The sequence below is a fragment of the Aulostomus chinensis genome, chromosome 9, assembly GCF_037954235.1.
Source record: "Aulostomus chinensis isolate RoL2024-O1b breed Wild chromosome 9, RoL_Achi_v1.0, whole genome shotgun sequence".
Taxonomy (NCBI): Eukaryota; Metazoa; Chordata; class Actinopteri; order Syngnathiformes; family Aulostomidae; genus Aulostomus; species Aulostomus chinensis.
This window is the reverse complement of record NC_141328.1, coordinates 19,622,770-19,639,340: the sequence shown is the minus strand read 5'-3', so window position 1 is coordinate 19,639,340 and position 16,571 is coordinate 19,622,770. Positions and strand designations below refer to the sequence as shown.

The following is a 16,571-nucleotide window of genomic DNA, read 5'->3' as shown; positions in this document are numbered from 1 at the left end:
ACCTTTGTTTCTTCTTCTGGAACAAAAAATTTAAGTAGTGTTTGACACATTTGGTACATTCCATACTTTATCAATAAGAATGCTGCTAGATTCAGAGAAGAAAAAAATCTCAATAATAATATACCGATACAGTTCCATAAAACTATTTTTTCCTACGTGGTAAGTAATATATCGGCATCATCTTTGATTTCTACGAAAATTACATTACGTCGAAAAGTGAATTCCAGGGAAGTCGCATTTACCTCTTCACTGCAAAACAAAGACGAGATGAAAGTCAAATCAAAATAGTTTATTTTTGTCAAAGCAAATCTGATACAAAAGGGCGAATTGGGATCCATTAATAACTCACACGTACAAACCTTTTTTTTTTTTAAAACCAGATACTGTGTGTAGCGACAAAAATAAAATCTGTAAAAAACAAACTTGACAACATTAAGTGATTGTTTAGTTGCTGAATAAGTTTGTTTTCTTTTCAAAAATCACTTTGAACAGCCAGTGAATCAGGGGTGGAGCCAGTTCAGCCTCAGCAGATTTGTTACTACCGGTGGATGAAGCTTTTTAGAGATAATTTAACTTGTATCACGGGGATCAAAGATCATATTCAATGCAGTAAGGACCTATCAATTCAGAAGAAGCAGCATGACGTACATGCGTTAATTTCATTCTTTCCAGTACTGATCCTCTACAAATGAATCTTTCGAAGGTATTCGAATTAAAAGGTGAATTGATTCCAACCCCGCTGCGCACTATTTAGAGCCCGTTCAAAGTAAATCCTGCACAAAATGAACGATTACCCTCAAAAAGGCACTGCATTTGTCCTGCAGAAAACCAGAAAAAAAAGAGACTTCCGACAGCATCGGCCGCCGTCAGCTGATCGCGCTCTTCACATGTAAGCTAGATTTTAAGGCTTGCTGGAGGTCATCACATTCACCCCGAGACAAAAGATTTACTGTACTGCCACAAACACACACACACACACACACACACACACACACACACACACACACACACACACACACACACACACCGAAAACAACCTTCGGTTACAAGTTGTTGTTTTTTTCAGTCAGAGGCACCCAAATGTGACAACATCGACACGCTGAAATATGGATGCTGAAACTTTAAGATCAGACGAGATGCGGATAAAAACTGAGAATTTTTTTTTTTTTGGCATTATTTACTCATGCAATGATTGCACATGCACAAATAAAACAGGAACATTTTCAGCATTGATAGGACACCTGTGTTCAATGAGTACGGATCGAACGAATAAAAAGCGACGTCCCTTCCCACCTCAAAACTGATTCAACATTTTGTACCTTTTTTCCACCTCTCTATTAAACCCCCCCCCCTTTTTTTTCAAATAAATACAAAATTCAACAAATTGCAACACACACACACACACATATTAAACCCCACAAATTCAGGAATCAAAACACACATTAGCTTAGATAACTTAAAACAGGAAAAAGAGACACATTTCAGACTTGGCAGGACAGTGATTTCATCTCATCATCTATGAGAATATGTTTGTTATTGCTGCTTATTTATATGATTTCTGAAGAAAAACAAGAAAGGCAAGTATAGAAAGATGTACAGCCTGAAGTGACGACTGTAGAAATAAGTTAGAGAGAAGAACTTGTTAAGATTGTTGATTTTAAGGCTTGAAAATGAACCCTCGGACTCAAAACAGCCGTGAGCACTGCATGGCTGGGCTCTAAAGTACACAGGCCTCGAGTGGACTGACAAAGAAACACAACTGCCTTCATGCATTTTCTAAACCTGTAAAATAAAAAATAAAAAACAACAAAAAAACAAAAACAAAACGTAAATACAATTAACAATCAAGCCATGAAACGCATATCAAACAATTCCTCGCGTATATTTTTGCATCAACGATTTAAGACCTTGCTCTGCTCCGAACACCTGAGACTATGGCTAAACGCCTAGCTAACAAGAACACATTCCAGATACCCGCTAGCATCACTAGCATATACACATATACACACACAGACGAAAAACATGTTGACTGTTCATTATGCAATTTCCCAACAAATAACACATTGTTTTTTCACACTACGGAGTCTCTACTTCTCGAAAAATGGCTTTTGAGCCCGGATGATCTCCAGAGGTGATAAAGGAACACACCGAGTTGTTTCGGGAAATGTGCTTAATGTTAGGCTAGTTAGCTTAGCGCAATAATTGGTTGCGGATGTTAAATGTTAGCATACACCTGGAAAACTTTTGTTTTCCTTTAAAAAAAAGAAAAAAAGTGCATTTTTGAATTTAGTTACAAATGTCACTGTAATCTTTAAACTTTTTTTTTTGAGGGTCAGGCTTCCTAAAATTAACAGAACTGACTGAAATTAAAATGGAGCAATGATAACAGGATGGAGGGGGAAAAAAGGGGGGCTAAATGTGCAAACCTCGTTAGCGCCTTGAAGAGAACTGTCAGTTATGATCATCTGTCAAGATTCCAGTGTTTTAAAAACAGGTCGTTTGTTGCAGACAAGTCTTTGTGCTTTGAATTACTTCGGTGATTGTGAAGGGGGGGGGGTGTGGAAAAATGCACCAAATGTTCCAAGATGACTTGGGGAAAATCCATCCTTGACTCTTCCTGTTGGTTTTACTGAAGCAGCTTTAACTGAAAGCTGTAAACTTGAAAACGAACGAACAAACAAACAACAAAAAAAATCCCACAAGTCTGCAATCCATGCACAAACAACACTTGCACAGCCCACTTGGATAAAACATTATCAACAAAAACCTCACTTGGTAGAAAATATATATAAAAAAATGACATAAATAATTTAAATAGCTATACTAAAGCTAAGGTATTGGCTTATTATCTTTAAATGGCCAAAGAGAAGTGCTGTACTATTTTATGGGGGGGGGGGGGGGGGGTTTCCAGTTAGGGTGGCAACCTTTGCAACACCCTAAATTCTAAAATCTGACCTCGGGGTTCATGTTAAACTTCCAAGCCTTATTTTAGAAGTTCAGGGAACAGAGAAAACCTCCTAAATCTAGATGGATTCGGCGACATGCACCCTCCTCTCCTCTGACTAACTCTCCCCCCAAACCTGCGACAGGTCACCAAAGTCACAATCGAACAGTTCACTGATGCCTTCGTGGTCTTCCAAACCATAGTGGTAGTCGTGGCTGTGAGGAGGGGACAAGTTGATGAAACCATCCAATGGCAGAGGGAGACCCTCCCCATTCAGGAAGTCCGTTGAGGAGAGGGGTGAGAAGTCGAAGTCGGGCATGTCTCCGAGACCCGAAAACGGGTCGCTGCCCAGCAGGGATTCTGTCGCAGGGAGGGGAAAAATGATGTCATGTAATACTATTCACCACGTCGTCCTAAACGTTTATAATATACTCCATGACAGCAGCCAATCGGATCTTCAAGGCTTTATGAACACTAAAATCGATACTCTTGTTGATAACAGAGCTTGCAGTTATTTACATGTCCCAAAGAGGTTTGAAACAAGCGGGGAGCCTTTCCATCCATCGGTTCTGATCAATTCAGATACAGATTAGAGAGGAACCAGGGTGATATCAGAATCAGAAATCCTTTATGAACATGATGAGGTACTGACCTGCACATCAACTGATTTGACTGACATCACATCAAATAGATATTAAATTCCTTCATTGTAACTACAGTTTGGGGTACTTTTATTGGATTTCGATTGAATGGTGCTTGACCCCTAAAATAGAACACAAGCTGGTCTTGATGGAGAACTTGTAAGATTACTTTTTTTTAATTCCAAACCCTGCGGTTTATTGCCTGACAGGCGTGACCACTCACCTGTGTCGCCACCTAACACAAGCGCTGTCGGGTCCTGCTGGGAGACCACCGTCACCGCTGACGACGTGGATGCTGGTGATGATAAACCCCCATCCAGAGCTGTCGTGGTAGGTCTGGTTTGTGATTGGTCATTGGGATGTGTGGAAGGCGGGGCCAGGGAAGGGTCAGCATTCTGTTTCAGGGGGCTACTTCCCGTCACTGGGCTGCAGACGCCGGAGCTGTCCTCTGGGCACAGGAAGACGTCGATGGGACCCCGCGTGCTCTTCAGAGAAACTTGGTAACCCTGAGAGGGGCAGATGGATGAGAGGAGGCGTGAAAACCTGATCACATTCAAGATCCCTCATGTTAGAATGTTAAGTGCTTCACCTCGCTGGGTTCAGAGACTTGCATCTGGGTTTCTGGTGGAGCCCTGATCACCATGACCAGCTGGTCCGGGGAGTCAAATGACTTCCTCAGGTCCTGGCAGCGAACATAGCCCAGCGTGATGGACCATTCAGGAACACACACATGCTGACAGATCCTACTTCCAGGATACACTGATTGGCAAATGCATTTTTTTCCCTCCTCTGTTTTAGCCCTCTGATGAAGCGTGTAGATCTTAAAATCTCAGCATGTTCGGGGTTAACAGCACTTGTCTGCCTCTTTGTGAGGCTCAAAATAGCTCAACTCAACTGCGATGACTGAAGCTAACGTGGCTACATACACTGTAGCGACTTTATGTTGACTCTGGGCTGGCGGCAGCGGGAAATGTCATTTGAGTTAAAAAAAAAAGAAGAAGCAGTGAACAGGGGTTACTGATTACTAACTTTATTCAAAAATAATAACACTGAAGCCGTAGAGTAGACACGACCTCTATCAGTTTATTTTTTCCCTTTCCTCTCTTTGTCGCCCTCCCCAAACTGCACGCTATTTCCAAGCTGTCTTGCTCATTGCTCCGCCCCTTCTGCAGCTCTGCGCAGCACAACACAATGTTTTAGGTTTGTTTCATTCATTTTCAAAGCTTGAACACTGCCAGGCAGGCGGGCGTGTGTGTTCTTTGCTCTACAACACTTTGATCTTAGTACTGAAGGACAATTTTTGTTCGCTTCCACTGTTGTGTATCGATTGTTTACGTCTCCACTGTCAGGTTTATCTGTGAAAACCTTCGAAGGCTGCACTCATCAGACCCTCTAATCCAGATTAATCAGTCAGGACACTCGTCAGAAAGGATATTTCTTATTCTGGGGGTCTTCTGTGAGCAGTCGCAGCTGGAAGTTACATTTGGAGATGAGTTCATCCAGCTGTTCCTCTGCGTCCGTCAGGTCACACACCTCCCGCTGCAACTCCTTATGGCGAGCAACCACAGCTCCATCAATACGGTTACCTCTGTGAGGGGTGGGGGTGCACAAAGCAATCATAATGTTACTGCTGTACTGAGGTTTATTTACTCTATCTGTACCTTATGTGTTCTAATTGTACAACTGTGATTTTATTAGCAGATACCGCAACATTTCACTGTGATATACTTACAGCCACTGGATGTTGTTCTTGGACTTCTTGGAAATGAGCTGAATTCCCTCCAGAACATTGGTGATGTCATAGATGCGTCTCTTTTGGACATCCAGGACCTGCGAGGCCCAGTTCAAGTCCACAACGCCATCAGCCGACTGGGACAGAAGGTCCAGGAAGCGCTTGGTTGTCAGGTTCAAGGACGTGTCATAACGCGACTTCTCTGTCGCCGATCGAGGAACTTGAAGGAAAATGAAGAACGAACCACGTCAGTAAACTAGAACCTCATCATAGTATACATGTGACTACAACTCCAGTCCTCTCTCTGAAGAGATTATGGGACCAGAGGTGCAAATCCCAGAAATAATAATTCATTTAAACTAAGCTTCCATTTTATTTGGCTATTTTATTTTCTTTGTCTGCGTGTAGTTCTGTGAAAAACAATTCGAAACACACAAATTCTGCTTCAATAACTTCAAAACGTGTCAACACTGCATACAAAGCATCCTTTAAACCAGTTCAGCCCTGTCCACACCAAAAACCGCAGATAGATGATTTAAAAAAACACTCTAACTGAAGTGGACAGTGGAGTTGACGCCACAACTCTAAATACAGGGAATGATTTTTACCAGGATAACCTTTCGAGCAATTTGATGAAAGACGGCCAAATTTACAGGAACTCGCTCATTCGTGGATCCTTTCGGGCACAAGCACACATCCTCTTCGCTTTACAACCATCAGCCTGATAAGTGACATCACCGTTTCGCTGTTTCTGTGCTCATTAGGTTTTTAGGGTGCGAGCATCATTTGTTTCCGGCTTTGTGGTAGAAAAAAAATAAAAATTAAATTAGATGCGTGATGCTGGTGTATCATCCAAGTTGTTAAGATATTGTTGTCATAGAAACGAGACACTTGTGTGCAGCAGTTTTTCCCAGGAAACAGTTTTACATGCTGTTCCCTCATCGCTCAGTTTGCTGACATGTTAAATGCAGTATATCTTAATATCAGGCTGCTGATTTAACATAAAAATTACATTTCACCTGCCAAACAGTGTTTTGTGGTTATTTCCTCTTTGTTGATCAACAGGAAATGAAACTGATGTTGACTCAGTAGCATTTGTCTTCAAAAGACAACAACTTTTGAGACAGTGTTGTATTTTGGGACATAATTATTATTATTATTGTTATTATACTATTCTGTTTCTTTGTACAATGTGCACTTCCCCCGAGGTGTCAGTGCTACAATGCACTGCACACTCGCCATCACCGCTAACCGATTGTGGGACAGTACAGTGATTGCTCTTGAAAAGCATAGTAAGCGTGTGTGTGTGTGTGTGTGTACCTCTCGGAGGGGCTGGCGTGGAGGGTGGTGCTTGGCCGGTGGATGGTCGAGTCGTGCTGACATATTGATGGTCACTATCCAGGTCCAACTTCCTTTTCACCTGAAAAAAACAAACAAATACACACGTATTAATATTAATAACCTACTAATTAATAGATGAACAGCAAAAAAACATCTAGCAGGTAAAAGTACATCCGTATACTCATTTTGATACAACTGTGTCAAGACAACTCTACCACCCCATCAGTCTCCCTCTCATCCCCTCACCGGAGGTCTTCCCAGAGCTGGACGTCTCTTGTCCTGGATCCCAACGTCAGCAGGCCCTTGGGGTGTAGCAAACAGCAGGATTTCCCCTGTGCTCGAGGGCGCAACAGCTGGGTGGAGCCCCTCATTGCTGGGGCTGGTGATGATCACTATCTGATGGTCCTCGCTCAGGTTGATACTCCCAGAGTTCAGCAGAGTCTCAAAGTCAGCCAACAGGTCCTCCGATGTCTGGCCTGTTATCAGAGCCTCTGACATGGCAGTGTCTCCCCCCCTGACCCTTGACTGCACTGTGGAAGTGGGGGTGGGTCACAAACCCAGATGCTGCTGCTTAAATAGTTGACTGTGCTGCTGTCAGAGAATTTAAGGACCAATGGTGAAACTCCCTGAAAGTTTCCTTACAAACCTTTTTAGACATTTCTTCAAAAAAGTTCCTCTTTTGTGAATTTCACTGTTTCGTAACGAGCAACAATATTAACATGAGCAATATCCTATTGAAGCAACGTGCTAAAACTCATTTACACTAATAGTGGAAGGGGACAGGACGTTCTGCCAAACAGGAAATTCGGCAAATCTATGATAATATTGCTAAATGTATTACAACTCGCAAGTGTAGCACAGAAAATTGATAATAGTTCGAGACGATAATGGTTAGCGAGCTAGCAAGCTAATCTTTTGTTTTCATCTGTCGTGTCACAGTAGAGAGGAGCGGCGAGGCCAGGCCACACTGCCCCCAACACGGATACCAACGCGGCTAACCAGCTAGCTAGTGTCCTAACAACACTCAAGTGAACGAACACGCCGCTACAGCTGATTAATTAACCATTTACAACCAGTACACTATATTAGTTCTCCTTTGACTTTACACAGGTCTCAATTAAAAAGCGATTAAAACTTTGCATCAGCTTCCCGAGGGTAAGCTAACGAAATATAACACGTAAGAAAGCAATCGCCTTCACTATGAGTCAAATACATATTTGAGGGGATCGAAGTAGCAGGTAGTTCAGCCGTGTGCACAGAGATAAAGTCCAATATGAAAATATAGGGCAGATTAGCATGCTAGCTAAGTTCTTAACGGCTATCCCTCGTTTTGTTGGGGCACGCAGGAAGCAGCCCGACAAAACTGGATATAGAAGGAAATAAAGCGGGGAAACACTCAAGTATCCGTTAAAGTAGCCACTCAGGGTCCGGTGAAGCTTCACGCCACGTCCGTTCCGTAAATAAAAGCGTCCTCCCGGTGCTGTTATCCGCTGTTATTGTTGTTATTGTCCCAGCTGATCTACATCCAAACAAGGCTGGGACGGTTTTCGCGCGAAATCTTTTTTGCCGCGAAAGGGGCACGTGCATAAGTGTGAGGCTTCCCATTGGTGGAGAAGCTGCACCTTCCGCGAGACGAGTCAAAGGAGCCGTGATTGGTTCGTGCTCGTGTCAGTCATTTTACCGAGCACAGAGTTTTCGATTTGAAGGCGCGTAAGTGATTTCTAAGGAGAAAAACTTTACAGCATTGCGTTAATTAATTGATATTATTTACATGTAATATAAATAACATGATATCACACACTGGTCTTTAGTAAAACCTAACATTCTCTCAACAGAGACTCGAGTGTCTCATTTATTTTAATTCGTGTGTTGCAAGTGAAATGAAATTATGACAGAGAAAGCAACCACGCTAATTTCATCCATTCAAGTACACAAAAACTGACCCACGGTGAATATTATATTCCTAAGTTTTACTGTTTCCCGTCTTTTCGCGAGCTGTAGCAGCAGCCAGCCCTTGATAATCGAGCACCTATCACTGAGCAGGAGATCCCCAAGATGGCGCAGGCAATATTTGAAGTGCTAGAAGGTAGGAATTTTATGATCATTATCACATTATTACGACTTGAATAAAGTGTGAATTTCTATTTTAAACAGTCTTAACAACCCAGGCGCATGTGAGTAAGCCTAAAATCTTTCAAAAACGAATTTTAAAGCCTCTTCTTTTGCGAGAACACCTTGCTATAGGTTGTGTATGGATTGTAAACAAACGAACACATATATGACGGTCCGTAGCTGATGGGCATGTTTAGACAGTGAGATGTACTCATTCTGCTGCATTCAGGCCGTGAAGTGATGCGGGTCACTTACAGCGAGTCAGACTGGATTTTATATGTCAGCTGCAGGCCCTTCAGGGGAAAACACACTGTAATACTCCTATAATATACCAGCATGGACACACTATTTTATTTGCAGGTTAGCGCACGACTACTTTAAACTTTTTGTCTGTATTTACCTCCTTGAGTGTTAATTATTATTATTAGCTTTACATTTGTATACATTTTCCATGTGTATTTAAAGTCTGTAAAAAGGTAGCTAAAGCGGATGGTAGTTTATATTTAATGAAAAGCCAAGTGAGTACAAGATTGTTTTTGTTTTTTGTTTTTTTTTCTTAAAGAAAATTCAGAAACCTAAGTGATCATGTTCAGATTTCAGCGGAGCGCACAACATGCGGCAAAGCTCGTCAGTATGTGTCATGTTGTTAGGATCCTCCATCCTTGTTTTCAGGCATGGACAACCAGACAGTCTTGGCAGTCCAGTCCCTGCTGGATGGCCAGGGCGGTGTTCCTGACCCGAATAACCAGAGCGTCTCTGGGACGCCAGCTATCCAGTCTATGGGTAAGTTTTCTCCATTTAGTCAGATTTTTCTCCAGTTTCACTGATCTCTGTGTAGAATATCATTGCGGTACATATCCAGTGGAGGAGCTCCAAGTTTTGGTATCAGGATGTTTGTATTATCAAATGTGACAAATTGGGGAAAAAAAATCATAAACATGTGCTGGTACGGGTGGCACGGTGGTGCAGTGATTAGCACTGTCGCCTCACAGCAAGAAGGGTCAGAGTCCTGGCTCCGGCACAGGGTCTTTCTGTGTGAGTCTGCATGTTCTCCCTGCTCCTGTGTGGGTTCTCTCTGGTACTCCAGCTTCCTCCCACAGTCCAAAGACATCAAGAGGGGACGAGGCTGATTGATACTCTAAATTGACCGTAGGTGTGACTGTGAGTGTGAATGGTTGTTTGTCTCTATGTGTTGGCCCTGTGATGGACTGGTGACCTGTCCAGGGTGAACCTTGCCTCTCACCCGAAAGCCGCTGGGATAGGCTCCAGCCCCCCCCCCCCCCCCCCCCCACGACCCTTAACAGGATAAGCGGAAGAAAATGGATGGATGGATGTGCTGGTACATTCTGATTTATCAAACCAATTACAAACTAGATCCAGTTTGAGTTTAAATTATTTCCCAGTTGACATTTCCTGTCAGCATTTACCTTTAGCCCCGCCCCTGAAGGTTCTGTAATGCATGTTTGTGAAAGGGTCTTACAAGAAAAACTGGTCCCAGCTGAGTGGAGAGACGAGAGAATGATACAGAATCCTCCAGGAGACTAAGTTATAGGTGGAGTCACGTGAAATTGTGCAGGACCAGTTTTTTTGTTGTTGTTTTTTAAGTTTTAATCATTGACAAAAATTACAATTACAAAGTCATCAACAACTTCTTGTGCGTTTTTGCTTTCCTACAGATGACGAGGATGTGTTCCTTTGTGGAAAGTGTAAGAAGCAGTTCAATTCTCTCCCGGCCTTCATGGCCCACAAGAGGGAGCAGTGCCAGTCTAGCGCCCCCTCCCTCTCCACAGTGTCCTTGGCTTCCACGAACGCCTACACGCCAGTCCCGTCAATCACCTCTGGACCTCAGACCCCTGCCAACAGACAGGTGAGAAATGGACCCAGGAAAAAGAAAAGTTAGCGTTATTGTAGCTACTATCAGTGAAAATCACTGCTAAGGAGCTCAGTTTTGTGTTTATTCAAGAAAACTGAGTTGTTGTTGAAGGAACAAAAACAACCTATTGACTGGATGAACTATTAAACTCAGAGTGACAGTAACTGAAAAAACCTGTGCAAACTCACCTAATATAAAACACGCGAACTACACGCGACCAGTTGTTGAATATATGCTTCAATCTTCTTTAAGTCAGCTGATGTTTGACTAAATGGCTAAAACGCTAGCTTATGGCATTTCTGTATTTTTGGCATAAACAGCATAAAACACATCCATGTGTATCTTTTAAAAATGTTTCTTTAAAAATAGCAGTCATTAACAAGTGGCTAAACAAAACTCCAAAAGTCATCACACCGAGCTAGCTGCTAGTTCATAGCATCCTATCATCCGCCAGGTTTCCACCTACATCACAGTCCCTCCCTCCCCTCTGACACACACTCTGGTCCAAGGCAACGTGCTGGTCAGTGATGACATCCTCATGTCAGCTATCTCAGCCTTCACCTCCATCGACCAGCCAATGGCCGCCATGCAGACGCCTATACAGGTAGTCACACTCAACTTTAGACACTCACTGTTGAAATAGCTAGAAACGGCTATGTCTCATGTTGCTGCTCTCGTACTCAGTCTTTTGTTTTGTGTATGGCAGAGTAACCTGAGCATGCACACAGCTGGTGTGTCATATCTCCAGCACCACCACCACCACCATCACCATCATCACCAACAACAGCAGCAGCAGCAGCAGCCGCAGCAGCCGCAACAGCAGCAGCAGCCATCCTCCCACCCTCTACCCTCTGGCCAGACACCAGCCCACCCCCTCCCTGCTGGAGAGCCCACCCAGCAGCCGCTCTCGTCGCAGGTGTCCGCCAGCCACAGCAATTCAGTTGTTCAGGTGTACAGCACACTGCCACACATGGCGGGGGGTAGTAGTGCAGAGATCCACACGCTGGGTCTGCAGCCTTTCCATCCTGTGCATGTGAGTAAAGCTTGCTAATAGCTGTTAGCTTAGCACCAGAGTAATAAATGTGTGCAGAAAATGTATGTAGGGTCTCAAATATGGTGGAATTAAGTGAATAGCACAAGATTGAAATTGGAAAGCGTGAGAGCACTTAATCAGGGAGTGTGTGTGTGTGTGTGTGTGTGTGTGTGTGTGTGTGTGTGTGTGTGTGTGTGTGTGTGTGTGTGTGTGTGTGTGTGTGTGTGTGTGTGTGTGTGTGTGTGTGTGTGTTTCCATCCCTCAGGTGCCCAGTCAGTGTGTGGAGAGCCAGTCCTTCACCACCCCTCCGGTGTACAGCCCTGGGAAGCAGGGCACTAAAACCAAGACCTGCAGCATCACCACCAATCTGACCGAGCTGGGAGACTTCGAGAAGGTCATCATCCCCAAACGACCACGGAGCAGCAAGAAGAGCCCTGATGGAGCCACAGGTCAGTGTGTAAAACTAACACTGCAAGATAACCTGGATAACCTGTGTCATACCAACATTAATGGATATATTTTTGTTTTTGTTTTTTTCCCACAGCAGAGCAGCTTAAAGGTAAAGGTCCAAAGCTGAAGTGTAATTTCTGTGACAAAATCTTCTCCAAAAACTTTGATCTTCAGCAGCACATCAGGAGGTGAGTCGCCCGTTTATAAAACCGACCCAGAGGAAAGCCACCCCGTCCCCTTGAAGCTTCGTTCTATTTTCTTTTCACAGCCACACTGGCGAAAAACCCTTTCAATGTATCGTCTGTGGTCGGGCTTTCGCTCAAAAGTCCAACGTGAAGAAACACATGCAAACACACAAGGTTAAGAAATGAAATCATGAAATTCTTTTTCTTTAACTCTTCATCTGAGCCAATAATTGTTTAGAGGTATCTAATGAGTCATTCCCCTAGCATGTGCCTGCTACAACCATGGTGCTTGTGTTTTGAAGGTGTGGCCTATGGGTGTGGCCAGCACCGTGTCCAGATTACCAATCACAGTAAAGGTTGTTCCGGTGTCAGCCAATGAGGAAGATCGGACACGGGAGCAGCAGCCGGGTGAACAAGAGGAGGAGGAGCCGCAGCAGCAGGTCGCTCCATCACAGGCAGAGGAAGAGGAAGCTCACACAGGTACGCTAACACGTGCGTGTTAGACACTTCTGACATTGTGGACAAGAATGATGAAAAAATAGATTTTCACATTCATTTAACATTGTGAAAGAAGCGGCTACAAAATGGTATGTTTTTCCCAGCCTCACAACCCCTGGGAAATGACTCATTTTACTGTAATAATTGGATGTGTGTGTTCCAATAACATTTTAAAAGTCTAGAAGAGCCAAAATATTAAATTGTATTATCCCCGTTCAAATTACGGAAGAATTTAACCTGGTAGCTTTTGCATTCAAAACAAATAAACATGTATTAATCATCCATCAGGTTCCAAGTTTGTTTGAAGCTTATAGCTTAGCTTCCCCCTTTTCTGCTTCAGCTCTCTTTGCCGCCGCCGCCTTTCTCATGGGGTAGTCCCTCAGATATATCCGCTGCAGTGAGATGCGAGCTTAAGGCTTCAACCTGAACCTCCCTGTATTCTCACTGGTGACGGCAGAGGTCGCTGTTGAGGTCACAAGCTAAAGTCACTTTTTGTTGCTTAGAGGCACCAAACGTCTCTATTTTGGTTCATGATCGTCCCGCAACAGGTAGTTGTTCTCATTAACTGACCCAGGATCAGATCTCCAACTCCATCCCATCCCGGTTAATACAATGCTTGACTGCAGAAGTTTCAGAGGAGCTGGGGGAGAATGCGGCGGAGAACCAGGCCGATCTGGAGAGCAGCCGAGGGGAGGCGGTGCAGAACGGGCATCCTCAAACACAGATGCAGTGCAACCAGAACCAGCAGTGCAACCAGAACCAGCAGTGCCAGGCTCAGACCAAGCAGATCGTGGTGATTGACAGCTCCTACCAGTGCCAGTTCTGCGCCAGCAAGTTTAAGACCTACTTCCAGCTCAAGTCCCACCTGACCCAGCACAAAGGGGAGCAGGTGCGTCCAGTGTGTGTCTTCGAGCATCACATTCTACATAAGATATGACATCACCGTGATAACTTCGCATGCCGTTTCTCTGCAGGTTTATAAGTGTGTTTTGAAGTCCTGCTCCCAGACCTTCCAGAAGTTAGATCAGTTCCTTGAGCACATCCGGACACACCAGGAGCAGCTGACCTACCGCTGTCACCTGTGCAGCAAGGTGTTCCCCTCGCTGTTCGAGCTGGGAGTCCACCAGTACTCCCACTGCTTCTGCCCACAGCAGAACACACGCAAGGAGACCACTGTGTACAGGTGTGCTCAGCTACTCATCCCTGAGAGCCCAGTATCAGACTGCAGCTTGGAAATAATGTGTGTTTTGCTCTTACTGCTCTCATTTGATGTGTGATTCTATACATTTTTGCGTGTTTTCCTTCAGGTGTGTGAAATGTCAAAGCAGATATTCTACCCAGGAAGCCCTGGAGCAGCATTTACTGACGGCCTCACACAACTTTCCCTGTCCACACTGTCAAAAGGTACTCACAAACACTTGATTCCATTTCCCTGAAATACCGTGTTAATGAGCCCTCTGACTGTAATACATTCACCTAAAAACAAACTATTGTTTGTGACAGCTGCCAATCCCGTGCTGAGTATTTCATCTTGACTTTCATGACTTAAGTGTGGCGTGTGTTTTTGTTCTCTTTCCTGGTTATCAGGTGTTCCCGTGTGAGAGATACTTCAGGCGTCACCTCCCTACTCACGGTGTTGGGGGGAGGTTCAAGTGTCAGATCTGCAAGAAGGCCTTCAAGACGGAGCACTACCTCAAACTGCACGCACGAATCCACTCAGGTCAGGAAAGACGCTCATTCGTTTAATCTTTTTATTTAGCGTGAAGGCTGTTGGCCAAGTTACTAGAGAGTTGGTTCTACAAGTGGCAGCGTCACCGTGGCTACCGTTGTAATTCAACCACAGTCGTGTACTTTTTCCTCCAGGTGAGAAACCGTACAAATGTTCCCTCTGTGAAGCCACGTTCAACAGGAAGGACAAAGTTAAGCGACACATGTTGATCCATGAACCCTACAAGAAATACAAGTGTCCTTTCAGGTGAGGCTCGTTTAGTATTGAACGTCAGTGTTTCATCTCCTTTCTGCTTTTCCATCCTTCTCATTCTTTTTCTTTCAGGACTCATGTCGGCTGCACCAAAGAATTCAACAGACCAGACAAACTGAAAGCCCACATTCTCTCACATTCTGGTCAGTCATTGATTTTCTATTTCGTGTGTGAACACGTTAACCTGCCAGACATCATGTTGCTACCACGGCTGTAGACCGTAAACTCTTCTCTCTTCCAGGTATCAAACCCTACAAGTGTCTCTTCTGTCAGAAAGCGTTCAGTCGCAGGGCTCACATGCTGGAACATCAACAGTCCCACACAGATAACTATCGCTTCAGATGCTCTGCGTGTAACAAGGGATTCACCAGACAGAGTTACTACAGGGACCACAAATGTCCAGCAGCAGGGAACGGGACAGGAAGCGACGAGAGGACTGCAGAGACAGAGGGAAACGAGGTCGGAGGAGAGCAAACGGCCGAGGAGATGGACGGAGAGGAGGATGGGAGAGGGAGCAGGTTCAACAGGCAAGTGAAGAGGACAGGGACTGGTGGAGATGATGGAGGGGAGGACGACAGCTCAAAGGACAGCCGAGAGCAGGTGGAAGCTCTGGGAGAGGAGGAGGAGGAGGACAGGAGAACTAAGGAGGGTTGTCAGACCACGTTGTCCATCACTGCCATTGAAGGGCGGATGCCAAGAGAAGAGCGGGAGGACGGAAGGGGGGAGCATGGAGGAGAGGCGCTGGAGCCCATTCAGAGCACGGAACTGACCCGTCTACCACAGACGTGTTTGTAGATTCACTCATCCCCTCGGAGGGAGCTTTTCCTGGACGTGGACCAACGAACATTAAATTTAAAAGATGAGTCTAGGAAATCATTTGTTTTAAATTAAAACGTTATTTAAATTGAATGCACTGCCTTTTATCTTTGACTGCAAATGAGAATGAAGTTAACCAGTCGATCTGAGACCCAAATAACCAGTGGACTGCATTTTCATGTACAACTGTGTTGCGCAAGCTTTTAAAATGTCAGTGTCAAGAGTAATGGCAAAATCATCTGTAATTTTATGTAGAAAAAACTAAATTATATAATTTGACTCGGTATGTAGCTGCATATTCCGTAAAACTGCACTCTTAACTTTTTTTTATTTGTCTGAATGCTCAGTCTGACGTCAAGCTTTCTCACGTGTGAGTTGCTGGTGTACAAGTGTGATATGGGCGATGAGTGTGTTGGAGATCTGAGAGGTCATTAAAGGTCGTCAATATTCCATCACTTTCTGAACTGTTTATTTGACAGAGAGCTGCCGGCCAACCTGTAGCTTCAGGTAAGATTCAGTGATGAGCTCATTAAACTGTTGGTCTTCTTTAAAGTTGTCGCATGACTTCTATTTCTGGTCTAAATTCTGTTTTTCACTCACATAGCTTCCAAGATTTCACGAGTTTTAGCTAAAATGCAATACAAGTTAAATCAAGAGTCACTTAACAGCCACTTATTGTAAACTTATTAGCCAACTACACAATTTTAAGGATATCTTGTCTTATCCAGCTAGAAACTCCTCTCAAACACCAATATTTTCTACATGAAAGTGAACTCTTCCCGTTTGAATACTCGTACGTAGGTGTCCTGAGCTTTCAAATTTGTTTTAAAACCCCATCGCTTGATTCCGGCATGCAGAAAGAGCTAGCCATGTTTATTCATGCTTGAAGCTCAAAGGGTTTCATTGGCTACAAACAGCAGAACTGAACAAAAATGTTGTCAAACTCAAGTGGATTATCTGGTTTA

The 16,571-nt window shown here is 44.1% G+C and overlaps 2 protein-coding genes across 4 annotated transcripts; one reads left to right on the top strand and one right to left on the bottom strand.

The window, feature by feature from the left end:
• Positions 1 to 302: 302 nt before the first annotated feature.
• Positions 303 to 8,190, bottom strand: e2f1 (E2F transcription factor 1). The gene is made up of 7 exons (XM_086214096.1): positions 6,905 to 8,190; positions 6,638 to 6,737; positions 5,318 to 5,537; positions 5,021 to 5,173; positions 4,175 to 4,289; positions 3,809 to 4,091; positions 303 to 3,304 (listed from the first exon to the last, which is right to left on the bottom strand). Exons 1-7 carry the CDS (start codon positions 7,154 to 7,156, stop codon positions 3,063 to 3,065), a joined length of 1,365 nt encoding a protein of 454 aa, XP_086070222.1. The 5' UTR covers positions 7,157 to 8,190; the 3' UTR covers positions 303 to 3,062.
• Positions 8,191 to 8,351: 161 nt separating this feature from the next.
• Positions 8,352 to 16,058, top strand: znf341 (zinc finger protein 341). Of its 3 annotated transcripts, none has more exons than XM_086212729.1 (17): positions 8,352 to 8,368; positions 8,660 to 8,744; positions 9,443 to 9,553; positions 10,447 to 10,637; positions 11,098 to 11,247; positions 11,350 to 11,676; positions 11,942 to 12,125; positions 12,224 to 12,314; positions 12,395 to 12,485; positions 12,614 to 12,791; positions 13,436 to 13,698; positions 13,784 to 13,992; positions 14,117 to 14,213; positions 14,397 to 14,529; positions 14,673 to 14,784; positions 14,863 to 14,933; positions 15,032 to 16,058. In XM_086212729.1, the coding sequence occupies exons 2-17, from the start codon at positions 8,714 to 8,716 to the stop codon at positions 15,583 to 15,585; spliced, it is 2,793 nt and encodes a 930-aa protein (XP_086068855.1). In that variant the 5' UTR covers positions 8,352 to 8,368; positions 8,660 to 8,713; the 3' UTR covers positions 15,586 to 16,058. The 3 variants fall into 3 exon arrangements, with proteins under 3 accessions (XP_086068855.1, XP_086068853.1, XP_086068854.1); XM_086212727.1 differs by having other exon boundaries at positions 12,221 to 12,314; XM_086212728.1 differs by lacking the exon at positions 8,352 to 8,368 and having other exon boundaries at positions 8,560 to 8,744; positions 12,221 to 12,314.
• The last annotated feature ends 513 nt before the right edge of the window (positions 16,059 to 16,571 follow it).

Excerpts from the sequence above, each read along its gene's own strand:
- e2f1 (XM_086214096.1), bottom strand. The coding sequence starts at position 7,156 with ATGTCAGAGGCTCTGATAACAGGCCAGACATCGGAGGACCTGTTGGCT. Across the intron at positions 6,738-6,904 it reads CAGCTCTGGGAAGACCTCCG|GTGAAAAGGAAGTTGGACCT; the intron begins GTGAGGGGATGA and ends TGTTTTTTTCAG. Across the intron at positions 5,174-5,317 it reads AAGAACAACATCCAGTGGCT|AGGTAACCGTATTGATGGAG; the intron begins GTAAGTATATCA and ends CACCCCTCACAG.
- znf341 (XM_086212727.1), top strand. The coding sequence starts at position 8,714 with ATGGCGCAGGCAATATTTGAAGTGCTAGAAG. Across the intron at positions 11,248-11,349 it reads CCATGCAGACGCCTATACAG|AGTAACCTGAGCATGCACAC; the intron begins GTAGTCACACTC and ends TGTGTATGGCAG. Across the intron at positions 12,126-12,220 it reads GAGCCCTGATGGAGCCACAG|CAGAGCAGCTTAAAGGTAAA; the intron begins GTCAGTGTGTAA and ends TTTTTCCCACAG.